Source organism: Dipodomys merriami, unplaced genomic scaffold (assembly GCF_024711535.1).
Source record: "Dipodomys merriami isolate MVZ:Mamm:240054 unplaced genomic scaffold, mDipMer1.0.p SCAF_314, whole genome shotgun sequence".
Lineage (NCBI taxonomy): Eukaryota > Metazoa > Chordata > Mammalia > Rodentia > Heteromyidae > Dipodomys > Dipodomys merriami.
This window is the reverse complement of record NW_027204649.1, coordinates 725,583-740,286: the sequence shown is the minus strand read 5'-3', so window position 1 is coordinate 740,286 and position 14,704 is coordinate 725,583. Positions and strand designations below refer to the sequence as shown.

Below are 14,704 nucleotides of genomic sequence, written 5' to 3'. Positions count from 1 at the left end.
TCCAGTGACTTCTGACGAAGTGAACACGGTAGTGCTAGGCGTAGAAGGCATGATAAGACTGTGTTTTCCTAAAGACCAGAATCCTCATTTCACACAGACTGGCTAAGGGGCCTAGTGCTGTGCCACCCCCCACAGGCTTGGAACAATCGTGAAAAGGGGTCCCTCAGAAGTGTGTGTGTGTGTGTGTGTGTGTGAGATTCCTACTTCCCACTTTCCACAGCCCTTCCCAGATTTGTTTAGTTAACCCAAATCAATCTTTAATCAGCCACATTAAGTAAGGAATGAGGAGCTAAATTTATCTTGTTTCTTTATTTGTTTACTGTGTGTCTCCCCATTAAAATGTAAAGCCTCTCTGCTGGGTGCCAGTGGCTTACTCTTCTAATCCTAGCTGCTCAGAAAGATGGAGGATCCATGTTCAAAGCCAGCCAAGGCAGAAAAGTCTAAATGGCTCTCTCCAATCAACCAGCAAAAATGATTGACTGGAGGTGTAGAGTGCCAGCCTTGAGCAAGGAAGCTGAGCAAGAGTAAGAAGCTCTATAAGACCCTGAGTTCAAGCCTTTATAGTATGGGTATATGGGTATATGTATATATATATGGGTATATACTCCTCTCTCTCTCTCTCTCTCTCTCTCTCTCTCACACACACACATACACACACACACAAATTGTTATGTCCTTTGTGGTGCAAGGTAGCACAGGATCAATCATATTGTAGGAACATAGTATCTGTAACTCTGATCTATCATCCTTTTCCTTATACCAGCTAACATTTTTCTCATGTCAGGGATAGGGCATTAGAATTTGGATCTAGTCAGAATTTTAAGAGATTAGCCTAAGAATTTTTCATAGAAGCCCTGTTTTATGCAGACAGACAGACGCACACACCACATGCCAACACACACACACACACACACACACACACACACACACACACACACACACACACACACACACACACACACACACACACACACACACACACACACACACACACACACACACACACACACACACACACACCCTCGTAGATTAGAGAATAATTAAACAGGAAGGGGGGTAGGAATCCTGCCACACATTGCTCTCTCTTTCCTAACCCCTGTCTCTGAAAGACATTTCTAGCTTAAAAGCCACTGGGCTTATTATCATTGACCCAATAAACACTGACTGACGACCCCAAACGTGCTGCCCCAAGAACTGCTAAAGGCTTGGGACAGAAACAGTGAACAAAACTGCTAAGATGCCCATCTCGTGGAGCTTACGATCCTGTTGGGGGGAAGAGAGGAAATGCATAAAGAAAGAAGAAATGAACAGAAATTCAGACAGTGATGAAAGTTATAAAGAAAAGAAAACTTCTTCCACAGGAGTAGTACTAGCAATTCGGGGAGAGAAGGAGATCATCATTTGTGGCTACCCTAATTAGGACAGCCAAGGCAGTCTCTCTAGGAGGTGGTATTTGAGCTGAATGCAGTATGACAAGATAATCTAGCCATGCAGGGTGCTGAGGAATCCAAACTTAGGGGTTGCAGCTGGAGAAACAAAGCAGGGCAGCTTGCCCTGATGATACCTTGTTAGTTAAAGCACGGGCCAGGGTGAAGGTTTCCTGTTATTGATCCATTTATTGATGAAGTATAACATTCTTTCCCCCATTTCTAGATTCTGAAGATTGGCATGCTCTTGTTTTGTACAGCAATTCCTTTAAATATTCTTTGATGTATTTCTTCATCTCTCATTTTTTTTCTGAAACTCATACGGGTAGTCAACTTGTGTCCATATACATATACAACCAAAATAAACAAAATTGTGTGTGTGTGTGTGTGTGTGTGTGTGTGTGTGTGTGTTAGAGGGAGAGAGAGAAAGATTGGAGCTTGAAGTACATTCTCTAAGCAAAGGTAAGATTTAATGTATTGAAAAAGAAAGGAAACTTTGTTTTAGTGTTTTAAGAAAGAAAAGCGATGTTGCATAGCATAACATTAAGATATTTCCATTTAGAAATCCTGACAAAAGAAATTCCAAGGTGTTGAGAAGCAACTGAGGGGGAAAAAGTCATTATCTCTATGGTTGCAACCTAACAGACAATGAAGCTGAGCGCTCTGTCCTTTGAAACAACATGAAGTGACAGCCAAGACCAAATGACTCTTTGGCTTCATGCTACTTACATCTTGTTTTGTTAAGGAAAATGCACCCAGCTGGTCTAGAGCTCCAACGTGGTCCAAAGACCCCCCAAAACTCTCCACATTGTAAAGATGCAGAGGAAAAGCTGCATCTAACTGCATTTAAAGATAGAAAAGAAAGGGTTCATGTCAGGAAAGTCTTCGGATTTACTGTTTATTCAGGAAAATCTTCCTTTGTTGGCTTATTGGGAGCAGAAACTGTGTTTCTTTTTTTCCCCCAGTTCTGTTAAATCCCTAAACAGAGCAGAGTTTTAAGGGCTTAGGGCTGCCCTTGGGAATAGGTGATTACACTCTCTGCTTAGGGTTTTAGTGATAAGAGGAGGGGAAAAAAGAAGCCACGGATTGAATTCCCCTCCCCCAGGCCAATTTCTCAGTGACTCTCTTTTATAGCTCCCCTTTAAAGCGGAAACATATTTAAAAAATGAAGTGATGACATGTATAAAATCCCATCCATCAATCCACACTTTTCAATTGTTATGTGTCTGGGCTGTGGGGCATGGGGGAGAACAGATGGAGAGACTGATACATACAATTCCTGAGCAAGAATTCTACCGAATATTTTACTTTTCACTTTATATTTATGTTTCATGGAATTATTTCACAGTAGTACTTGGGGGAGTTTTTTAACCCCCACAGAAATGTTACCAGTGCAGTTGGGGGGACTTAGGGAAAATCAGTGTTCCCTGTGAAAGTTTAATGAATCCAACTAACAGCTGTGTTTCTTACACTGGAACTTCACATCCACACGCAGGGTCAGAGATGGTGAGTGCTCATTATGTCCAGGAAGGATGCTGAGCAAGGAATACAAAGACAACCCCTTCCTCATGGCTGGGAGCTAGTGCCCAGGAATATGTTAGACGCTTCTCGACTTTTTTTTCACTTTTTTAGATAGAGAAGTAAGGAGTCACTGAAATTAAGAAACACACACAAAACACTATTGAAAGACACAAAATAACCCAATCTACTCGCCAAGTGCTTCTTTTTCTCCAAAGAAAAAGCCAAATACCAAAGAAGCAAAGACTTTGATGAGGTGCACCATTAGCTCCTATCAAATCTAAACACCAAGTTCCCAGGCCAGACTCTCACAGGATGGCACCGCTAACTACAGCAAGTAGGCAAGCCACAGCATCTTTCCTTCTTTCTTCATTCACCTATTGTAAAGGATGAGGTAGAAAAGAAGAAGCACTTAATTTCCTAGAAAAAATGAATTGGCAGTGTGGGAGCAGCACACTTGCAGTCAGACTGAGCTTCTTCCTCCCGGAGTGCTGAATAGAGACCGCTAACAAAGTCTTCTGTGACCTGGAAGATCAAATGCAATTATGCTGCCCATACATATTTGCTGTGCTGTTTGACTTCTCCCAAGGGCAGCGTAACAGTACAAGGGAGCGACATCTTTATGAGGTTAACCCTTTTCTATTGTAAGGGTAGACTACACCCAAGGCAGATGTGGTTCCTGGAGCGTAACAAGAATCAGGGAAATTTGGTAGTTGGGAGGAATGATAGCACCAGGCCATCATCCAGGAGAGAAAAAAAAATTGTTCAGGGGAGCTGTGGGCTGAGGAAGGCTAGGAAAATGGTGATGCACAAGAGGGAAAAGCAAGATAACAAAGGAAGGGTAGCTTGAATTCTAACATGGTGCTAAGAGACAAAAGAGAGCAAGGAGATGAATGTGTGTCCAGTTCTCCTGTGTGCTATGTGGACTGGCTCTTTCATGAACTATCTCATTTAACCCCCATAACCTTTTGAGAGAATTAGGATTATCCTCAAAAGCAGAGAACGAGGCTCAAAAATGTGAAGAAATCCATCTGAGGTAGCACAGATAAGAAAGCAGGGCAACTCTGCCATGAAGGATTTTTAGCTTTGATTTGGCTGGCCATTTTGCTTTGCTACATTACAAACCGCCCCAAAGTGCATGACTTTGAACAGTGAAGGTTGCTTGGTGATCTCTCTGCTGGTTTCACTGGGTTCCCTGTGTGGCTCTCTGAATAGGGGGCTGGCTAGGCCACACACGTTCAAGGGTATAGGACAGAGGAGAACCTTTCTCTTTGCTGGGCATACATGCTCAGGAGTGTGAAATAGAGGTGGGGCCACCTTAGAGTGTGTGTCCTTTTGTCATTTCTGTCACATAGTATTGGTGAAAGGGTATCACAAGGTCATGCAAGATTCAAAGGAGATAGCTTTGTTTTTAATAAGGAGCATACCAATGACACATCACACTAAGTATGTAAGATGGAAGGAATTATTATGGCTATTTAGAAAACTATCATTGGCTCTAAGCTCCACACTTCTCCTACTATGAAATATCAACAAAAATCTAAAATGTCCCGTAATGGTTTTCTTCTGTTTTAAAAAGAAAACCTTTGTAACACAATTGCCTTGCGTGGAGTGAGAGGGCTCTGGTTCTAACTCTACTGCTCTGTGATATTGGGAGGGAGTTTTTGTTTTTGTTTTTGTTTTTTTAAAGGGCTCTAGTTTCTCTACCTATGAAAAAAAAGGGTTTGGTCTGCTTTCTCTCTAAGGGCTCATACAACTCTATAAATTGTAAATAGTGGCCTATTTTTAGAGCAATATGAACTGGTCCTCTAGGGGGATGGGCAGAATGGAGTCGGGGAGGAATGGAAGTCACATGGCTTGTAATTTGCAACATGCTCCTTTTCATTGCTGTGGGTACAGAACCAGGGAGGAGGGCAGGGAGGCCAGGAAACTCCCTCCCATACATGGCTGTTATCCTACATGACCTGGCTGGTGCTCTGTGGTTATTTATTATATGCTAAGCAGTGGAAGGCAGTCTTGTGCTAAGGATTAAAGTACAAGTCCTTGCTCTAAGGGCTTCTAGACCTATTTAGACAAAACAATTCCCAGGAACCATAGTCACACCAGCTAAGCAGACAGAGAAGTGAAAAGACTCCTGAGCATTCTCTTCCTGGGGGAAATGCTTAGCTGGGAGCTCTCTCAAAAAGATATTGTTGCCTAGTCTATGGAAGATCAGGTTCCCAAGGAGAAAACTAATGTTTAATTTAGCACAAAGACAGCTCAGAATCTCTCTCTGGGGGACTGAGCTTGCAAACAGATCCACATGCAAAAAAACCTAAGTGAGAAAAGGAAGCTCTCTTTGGTGCAATGCTTAGAGGACATAGATCCAACTTGACTAAGCTACTGCCTTTGTCCGTTGTTTCTGTCAGGACTACTACTCTTTCCTGATGTCTTTTATGCTTGCACTTTACAATTTTTCCAACACTTCTGTCAAACAACCAAATGGGATAATACCAGTAACTCATACCCTTTGCTGCCTGAAATTAGAGTGTGCTGTGGCAATCAGCTGTACAAGCCTTAGCTGGTTTAGCAAGTCTCTTTTGGCTTAGTCTTAAGTGAACATGAGCAGCAACAAAAAAAACTTGGTTTCTCAGCTGCTCAGCCAGAGCATTTTTAATTTTTATATAATTCAGACTCCAGAGGCCTCCAAAAAAGAGCAGCCAGTATGACAATCTTCACTCGAAAGATACAATATAGTACAGTGGATAGAATGTATTCAATGAAGTCACTTCTTTCTACCCTGGTTACCATGACTTTAAGAGATTATACCACATATCCAACAGATTTCTGGCAGTTATTAGCAGCTGCAGATTTTTTGCCTTAACTACCTTTAAAAATTTTGTTAGATAGCAGTGTCATTAAATTTCTGTTCAGATCCGTCAGGACTACCTGAAAACAACCCTGTTGTTGACTGCTGACTTCATGTGGTTGGGACCCACTAATATAATCCAGGCACATTTCTGACAAAAGAGAATTTTTAAATTGACATGTTAGTGGTCCCCTAGTACTTATGAACCTGCCAAAATCAGTCATAAAAATAAAGAACACCATTAAACAACAACAACAAATAAACCCAACTGAATCTGATGCTATACTTCCTAAACCTTACTGTCCATGTGAGAAAAGGAAAGAAAATCTAAGTTTAAATGACAGAGAACAAGAAAAACACCAAAATGTTTTGACTACATTCTTTGTTCTGAGTTACAGTCAATAAATCCATCTTTGCTCAAATATTACCCAGCAAAGGACGAAGAACATTCTTGTTCCAATCCAATTACTGCAACATAAATACCATGTTCTATTTTCCCACCCTGGTGCTGAGGATAGAACCCAAGACCTTGTGCACGCTAGTTAAGCACTCTGCCAGGGGGCTGCATCCCCAGCCCCTGACATCCTGCTTTCTAAATTTTGCATTGAATCTTTGGCAATACTTCCTCAGGTTTCTTGTGGAAAGGGATGTTTTAGAAGGTACTGAGCAGAGAAAGTTTCCTAGCCAAGAACCACATCAAGGCAAGGAACTTTTAACATGCTCCTGGACAAGGTGAGGAAGAGGGCTGATCTGTGTTGTCTGTTCACTTGCAGTTACGGACAGCCCACTGATTCCTTAGCAGCCTTAGCCCAGATGTGGTTCTCAAAGGCATAAATATAAATCTTCATAGCAAGAAGCTTCTAACCTTTTGCTACTCAGTGACTACATTCACTGAAGAACTAGACACTGCAAATTAAAATTTTAATTAAATCCATTAGCTTGGGCTACTCTCTTTCAGAGCTCAAAACTCTGAATATATAGCATACATTTCTCATTTACCTCCAAGCCCGCACTTCACAGAAGAAGTGGAACTGAATGGAAACCAGTCTATATTCTATGTACACTCCAGTCACGTTCTAGACAGTGGGTCCTAGAACCCGGGGATTTGTAAGGTGTTAATTGGTTCTGTTCTCAGGAAGGAAGGTATTTAACTGACTCTAGGGAGATTGAGTCTACCCTTCCCCCGCCACATGCAATTGTTCTAGTAAACCACTGAAGGAAACAGGGCAGTGGGGCACCTTCTCTTCACCAATCATTTTAAGAAAGTTTCAGAAAGGAGAGTAATGTCCTTTCTGGTTGGATGGGGAGCTCAGCAAGTCCGCGCAGAGCAGTAGCTTTGCTTCTGCTTCTTTTACTTTCCCGTCTGTGTCTAGCCAGTGTACTTTCAAACCTCTCCTTCCAGGGCCAAAGGCCGTGTCATGCTGTATATATCTCACTGTGAATGGGAGAAACGGCTCGAGGGCGTTGGAGATAGGTAGTACAGAACACTTAGGAAGTATGCTCTGAGAAGAGTCTGCTGCAGGGGAAATGTAATACTTGTCCTCAAGTACATGAAGGATTATTATTGCTTCGTAGCTGCTGACTCCTCTGAGCTTCCTCATTCCATCTTTTACCAGGGCTGCTGGTGAGCTCCAGGACGGGTGGGTCTGTCTCACCAGCAGGCGAGCAGTGTCAGGGTCCAGCTCTCTCCTCCAACACTGCTCTCGTACCCTCACGTACCTGGCTCTACCCCTCCACATCTCCCATTCCCCAGCTTAACCTTACCATTCTCCCTGCCCCCTCGGCCCTGCCGAGACCCATATTCCTCACAAAGCCTGACTATAAATCTCTCCTCTGCCAATGATGTACAGTACTTGTATTTTATACAACTATTGCGCATCAAACACCTATTCGTCTTGTTAAATAGCTCTAGCTTTCCTTTGCAGCTAGAGATACTGATCCTGAATAAAGAATGTTACTTCCCTAAACTTGTGCAGCAAGAGGTATATAGTATGGGTCTAAACATGGGGGTAACTGAAAATCTGTGCCTACATTCGTCCATTTGCTGAATCTCTAAAGTTCATTGCTCTTATTTATAAAAGGGAACAAATGTTGCCAGGTTTTTGCTGGCAGGACTTAAATAAGCCATCCAAGTGCCCTGTATCTTGTACAGTTGTTCCTTTCGTTCTATGCTTTTCTATGCCAGTTTTGAACAGTCTGCCTGGTCAGCACATTGTGTGCTCTTGATTTCTCCATGGGACTGTAAGTGAGCAGGGATCATGTCTTTAGCCATGTTTCCCCTTCTCCCACAGAGCCTCCTGGAGTGTGAGGGAAACTTACTCGCGAGAAAATGCAAAAGGAAGAGTTTAGTGTTGTTTTCATTAAGCATGGCCCTGTCTATTTGCACGAATGTCTGTCACAGAGGTCAAGGAGGTTTATCTGTTGTGTACAGCAGAAATGAATGGCTTTTTCTAGGGTTTCTTTCCAGTTTTTCTCAGGCCAACAATAATCAAATAAATATAAAAAACAAAACAGCGTATCATGGCTACTACTGTAGTCATACCTAATTTCTATGTCTGAGCACATCTGAAAGCCCAGGTTTAACATCTTGAGACTTAAAAATAATTACAGGCTTAGGGAAGTCATAGGTGTTACAAGTTTAAGAGTTAGAAAAAAATTCACAAATATCATTTAACAATGACATTATGTCAAAGAAAGCAGATGCATTCTCTCTACAAAAATACGGACCTATGTTTATTTACATAGCAGTTTCACCTTGCTGTCAAGGCAGGCTCTCTGTCAGCTTTTGATGACCAACTTCTCTTTCTACCTAAGCCCTCTGTCTATCTGTACTTGAAAGAAGAGGTAATCCTGAATAGGTGTGAGCTCTCCCTTAGTTACTTCGTTCTAAACAACGACAACAAAATAGGCCTGTTCTTCAGGAATGACAGTTGCAGATATAAACAAGGTGAACACTTCCATCACTGCCTAAGAAGGATATTTATCCAATAGACCATCAGAGATGCCCATACCGGGACCTCCCTCCACCCCCCTGCTTGCAGCTTTCAAATTTTGAGCTGTCAATTGGAAACCTGATGATTATCAGTTAAAAACAACCAGGAAACTCTGGCAATCATTTAATTTGTTTGACTTTCTTAAGCGAATGATTAGCATTTTAGAGAATTTATTTAACTTTCCCATGCTACTTGTATAAACAACTTTTCCAATATTCCTTTCAGGCCCTGGCTGCAACTTTGCAAAGCCTGCATATCCGTGCAGGGGCCTGCAGAGGCCAGGCACTAGAAAACTCAGATTACTTTCAGGACTCTGATGTCTTAAGGAAGACTTCCTGGGGACCTCAGGGATTCTCTCTTATCTTGATTATCATTAAATTAGAAATGCCAAAGCCCTCTGTTTACAACAAAAGCTATGGCACCATTTAAAACAGACAACTGAAGACTGAGTATACTTTTAATCTCTGGAAAATCTGGTAGTATTACTCATTGTTTAGCTGTTCATTATGAGTAATGTTAGTAACAAAGGAAGTCTTGCATTTCTGAAGGGGTTTTTCTCCCGAAGCCCATTCAGAAACAGAGGTTCATTTGCTTCACTCAACAAGGGAGGGCAGCCGCTAAATTTTTCCTTCTTGGTTTTGAAGATGACTTCTAAATGTCTTGTCCTAGATCACCCCGTTGGTTAGTGACCACCAAGCAGCTCAAAGCTAGGTGATCCAGAATCCTTATCTAATCTGCATTCTTTGGTCCATGCCACGTGAGAGAAAAAGATAATCAGTAAGGCCAGAAATGACTAGAAACTACTTCCCTGTGCATCTCACAACCTAGGCAGCAGAAAAAGAGCTTGTCTCAGGCAAAAGGGAAAGGAAGTCTAACCTTACTGTCCCATGGACCTGCAATTATTCGGTTTCACAGCTCACTCAAAGATTCAAACATACTTCAGCAGAAAATGATCTCATGCCTACTGCCCCCTCCAAGAGGCTAGAAAAGCAGACCTGCTCCAAGCCTACAAGCTCAGCCCTCAGTCCCAGCAGCAGTGGCCTTTCCCTAAACTTGTACTTGGGCTAAATGAAGAAACTGGCTGCGTAAGGACTCAGAATTAGGTTCTCAGTGTAGACAGAATTAGAACTGGTTTGGGGGTTATTCTTCCATTGTTATTGAAATGTAGGCTATTGAAAGGATCTGGACATTATATATTCTTTGTAATAGAACACCCCTCAAAGCCGACATTACCCCACTGAACAGAAGCTGTTCTTTTACCTCTATTCACAGACATCACCCATTAGAGATGAGCATTTTACTAGATGGTATGTGGGAAACCGCTTCCATCTGAGGACATAGCACACATTTGATTGTAGAGGATCAATAGTCTCCCCCTTCCTCCAAAGGACATTCTAGCCACTTATAGCACACACACTAACCATTAAAGTGATACATTCAGCACATCCAGATTCCATAAATCTGGCTGTGGAGACAGTGATAATAAAACTAAGAAAGAATTTTAACACTTGCTCTGAGCAGAGGCCTTTGTAAATTAACATTGTCTCAGAAAATGAGGAGTCAAAGAGCAGCGAGACTGCCATGTGTTCTGGGCTTGGTGAGTCACTCCCTAAAGCCAGACCTCCCTCCCCATACAATGTTATCAGTCAGTCCAGCACTTGCAGCCCCTCTCCCTTTGTAGCATGCAGAGCAACAAGGCACATTCACTAGCCAAAATGGAGAGGGAATTTCCAATAACTCAAAGGGGAGAGGGTGTGTGTGCACTAACCCTCAAAGCGCCACACATTTTCAGTGGAGATTAAACATTAGGTATCAGCTGCCTGTCCTTCCTGCTTTTACCAGACCTCTGAGTACCAAGGGGACAAAACATTCCAAGGACAGGTTTCAGGAGATGGTTGGTGAGGAAAAGGGAGAACTGGCCGGCAGAGCATACACCTTTGGCTTTTGTAGCTGGAAGCCTTTCGTGGAGGAAGGTGGAATAGTTTCCTTGCTCCCCTGCCCGCAGGAACATTGCTATGGTAAAGTCACAACAACCACTGAAGTTAGTTTCACTTCTCAACCCAGAATACTCTGGATAAAGAGACAATCTTGTCTTACTTCCAAGATTGGCAAGAGCTAGAAAACCAGGGACACAAGGTCATGCCGCCTTCCCTGCAGAGGCTGAGATGCAAAGGTCGTAGGGACACCATGGTTGGCCCCTTTGTGGGTCTGGGCACCCGGCGTGGCCAGTCTCCATCTCAAGGTCTGCCTGGTGCCTCACTCTCAGAATCATCCCTGAAACTCTTACCAGGAGACTGAAGTACACAAAGCCGTATTATGGGGAGCCTTGTGGACAGATTATAAATTTTCTGGGACAATCAAGGCATTTAGTTACTTTTGGCTGCAGATACCAGTGACACACACATAATTATAAACCTCATTCTTCTCATCACTCCAGCCGTTCTTTACCCTCCTTCTTCTCCCAACCCTCCCTCTTTCCCAAAAGAAACTCCCACTGCTCTGCTGGGGACGTCTAGGGAGAATCTGGGATGGAGAAGATGGTAGGAAAGGAAGTAGGCTTGGAAGCCCAGTGCAGCCCCTTGGGCTCCCTGCGTTCACGGTAAAAGCAGCACACTGGGCAGCTTGGCGAGGGTAGGCATTTCTCATCTGGAGCCAGACAGACGGATGGAGGAAGAGAAGAGAAATACCTTGGTGCTCAGAGCTTCCCAAACTTGACCACCACGGACCCGGGGCAGGAATGAGAAGAGTTAGAAAGAAGCACCCTAGGGTCTGGCTGTCCATAGGCCCTTCATTTCCTTGGGAGGAGGGGCTCGCCACAGTGCCATCCTTCCTTTGAGCAGCTACAGAACTTCGGGAGCCCTGTGGATCTCAGAGGGGAGGGCCACAGCCCTGCACGGCAGGGCTCTACCTTCTACCCACAGGCCTTAGGCTCAGCAGCTTGGAGGAAACCAGCAACACCAGGCAGAGGGTCACCTGACCAGGACTGGCACTAAGAATCAATGATTCAAGGGAGACTCCCTCTGAGTGGGTTGTGCCTGTGTCTCTGAGGAAGCAGCTCCAGTCAGAAACTTAGTCAGAACCTGGGGTTGCGTTTGCTGTCACCAGGAGTGGCTGGAGACACGGTGTTTCCTGGGGCGCCGTGGGCCAGCCGGTTCCTCACGGTGGGGTCAGCACTATTGGAGTGTCTAGAAACCACACTGACCGTGGTGACCAACATCCATCCATAGGAGCCCAGGGAGCAGGCCTCTTAAGGAACATCCTCACTGCCTTTGGGAACTTGGTCTGCAGCTCTCAGCGGCATTTACACATTTACCTTCTCAACCGTCCAGCAGGAAGGGGCTCAAAGGTGGGAGGGGCACAGGGCCGGAGGAAGTGGCTTTGATAGAGGTCAGCTGAGCTGATGGATGCTGTGGGGCCAGCTGGGCCCAATCAGAGATGGTGAGTCAAAGTGAAGGATCCTCAGCCTAGGATCTTCCAAAAATACACACAACAAAGCAAAACAAGCTGGGGCCCCCCGGAAGTCCCAGACCTCATCTTTGTATACACTGGGGATACCCTCCGCTTGGAGGATAACCTAGATATCAGCACCCGCGGGCCTTGGGCAGGGAGGCGAGCGGACTGCACAACATCACCCCTGGCTTCTGCGGTCACCAGTGTCCTGCGGCCTTCCTGGCTGCCACGTCCCCCACGTGGGCCACGGTGACCTCTGCCATCATAAAAGCCACACAACCAGAGCAAGAGCCAGGGAAAAGCAGGTGCCTTACCGCGATCAGGGCTGAGTTCCGCTGGTCCCCGGAGGTCGAAGCTGGCCGCTGCTGCTGGTCGCCGTTAATCCCAGTGTTGCCACTGTTGAGCGGGTGCTGCTGGCGACGGAGGTGGTCGGACGCGGGCGACGGGCCGGCCCGGGGCGGCGCGGGGCCCGGGGGCGCCGGGGGCGCGGCGGGGGCCGCCCTGGCGTGCTTGCCCGCCCGCCTGGGCCCCTGGCCGTGCTGCACCAGGCTCAGGAGCTGCAGGGTGCTCTCCCGCTCCCGGTCCGAGCTCTCGGCCCGGCCTCGCTCGTAGCGGCCTTCGCAGCTCAGGTGGTGCTGGCGGCACACGGCGATGCGCGCCCGCAGGCGCTCCACGATGGCGCTGTGCACGCGTGGGGTGACCGGGGTGACCGGGCCCCCCCCGAGGAGCCCCGCCCCGGGGACGCCCCCCAGCCCGCCCGCGGGCGCCTGCGGGGGCGCCGTGTCCCCCATCCCGCCGGGCGGGCTGGCGGCCTGGGGGCTCCTGCGGGCTGGGGCCCTCGGATCCGCGTCGGCCGGGGGCGCGCAGCAGGGCTACATGGACGGGGTCTGCGGAAGCCGGCCGGGGCGTCCGGGAAGGGCAGGAGCCACGCGCGGGGGTGAGCTGGAAACGAGCCCCAGGAGCTTATTCCGAGGCACCTGACAGCTCTGGAGAAGTTGGGCAGAGTTGGGAGCCAGCGGGGACCGGCCGAGCGCAGGGCCTGGGGTTGGCTCAGGATCCCAGGGCGTCCAGCAAGACCCAGCAGGGGACCCCGGGGCCCGGGCCAGCCGCCTCGCCCCCTTCTTTGTGGCCGTCTGGGCTGGTCTAGGGAACCAGCAGCCAGTCCTCACTTTTCCAAACCGTGGCCTTCAGAATTTTTTTTTCAAATCAGTGTTCAAAATATGCCACATCCAGGAGCTGCTCTCGGTGTTTGATTCTTCCTCCCTCGCCCCGTTGTCTTCCAAGAGGAGACAGCTCTCAGTCCTCAGCACTGTCAGTAATTGGACTTTGGCACCAGGCTTTTCCCCCCTCAGCTAATCCAATCACCGGTAAAAAATTCTCATTCCTCTAAGGTTTCTAGCCTCAAAGGAAAGCAATCCGAAGTGGTGAACCACTGAGAGAGAGCCGTCAACACATTTTTTTTCTTTCCTGCTTAAGATTCTTATTTCTATCCCCAGCTCTATTCTAACACAGTAGCAAGAGAGACAAACTCTTCTGAGAGTAATTTACAAAAGATGGTCAAACTTACAAACTTCCAGCAAATTGCCCGGAGTCCTGTCCAGCCACTTTTCTGTCCACTTTTGTACACTCCATCCCGGCCAGTGGTTGTGAGGGTCTGGACTCGCAATCAGCAATGTGATTCTATCTCTTGTAATGCTCCGCTTTATAAATGGAAAAGGAAAAAAAAAAGTAGCTTGTATTTTCCTTTCTCTTTCTCAGAGGCTGTTGTTAGGCGCTTTGCTGACACTGGCTGCCGCCCGAAGTCACAGCAACACACTGGCTTTCATTGTGCTCCGATAGGAAAGGGAGAGGGAGAGGGAGAGGGGGAGAGAGAGGGAGAGAGACAGAGGGAGAGGGAGAGGAGAGAGCGAGCCAGCAAGCTGCAGATGGGGGGGTGCTCGAGGCTCCCTGGTGGAAGGCTGGTGCCACTGCTCTGAGTGAGTAATCTGCCAGGCCTGCGGAAAGAGGAAGGCAGAGGGCCTCCCAGTGGCCAGGAGGTGAATCCCAAAGCCTGTGCCTCTCAACCACCCTCTCACCTCAGCCTGGCCTTGGTCACGAGGGGAAGACTGGGGAAATTCCCCAACCTCTATGCAACCATTTCACCAGCTCTAAAAAGCTAAGAAATTCCCAGCCAGGGGATGTATTTTCCCTTCCAGGCCTGCATCACAGCCCCCCTGAGGACAGGATGCTCATTTTTCAATATGCAGTGAATGACACCACTGAGCGCACTCGCTGGGCTCACACTGGGAAGGGCTCATTAGTACGGTAAGGAGCTTGGTGGGTTAGTCCTCAGAGCTGTGAAAGAGGAGAAATAAGTGCTGTCCACTGAAGGTACCATACCTGCCTTCCTAAGTGTCTTTGGCTAAGTCCATCTGGTAGTCACAAGCAATCCAGTAGGGAAAATAAAATACTTTATGAGGATGGTATTG

The 14,704-nt window shown here is 46.5% G+C and overlaps 1 protein-coding gene across 1 annotated transcript in view; it reads right to left on the bottom strand.

Moving 5' to 3' along the window:
* Nucleotides 1–14,702, bottom strand: part of LOC138841305 (mastermind-like protein 2) — a 227,042-nt gene extending 212,340 nt beyond the window's left edge. Inside the window, exons 1-2 of the mRNA XM_070041976.1 lie at nucleotides 14,616–14,702; nucleotides 12,551–13,936 (exon numbers count right to left, since the gene is read on the bottom strand). Of these exons, the coding sequence (XP_069898077.1) occupies nucleotides 12,551–13,027 (477 nt within the window). The 5' untranslated portion in view covers nucleotides 13,028–13,936; nucleotides 14,616–14,702. The remainder of the gene's footprint in view (nucleotides 1–12,550; nucleotides 13,937–14,615) is intronic.
* Between the last annotated feature and the right edge of the window lie 2 nt (nucleotides 14,703–14,704).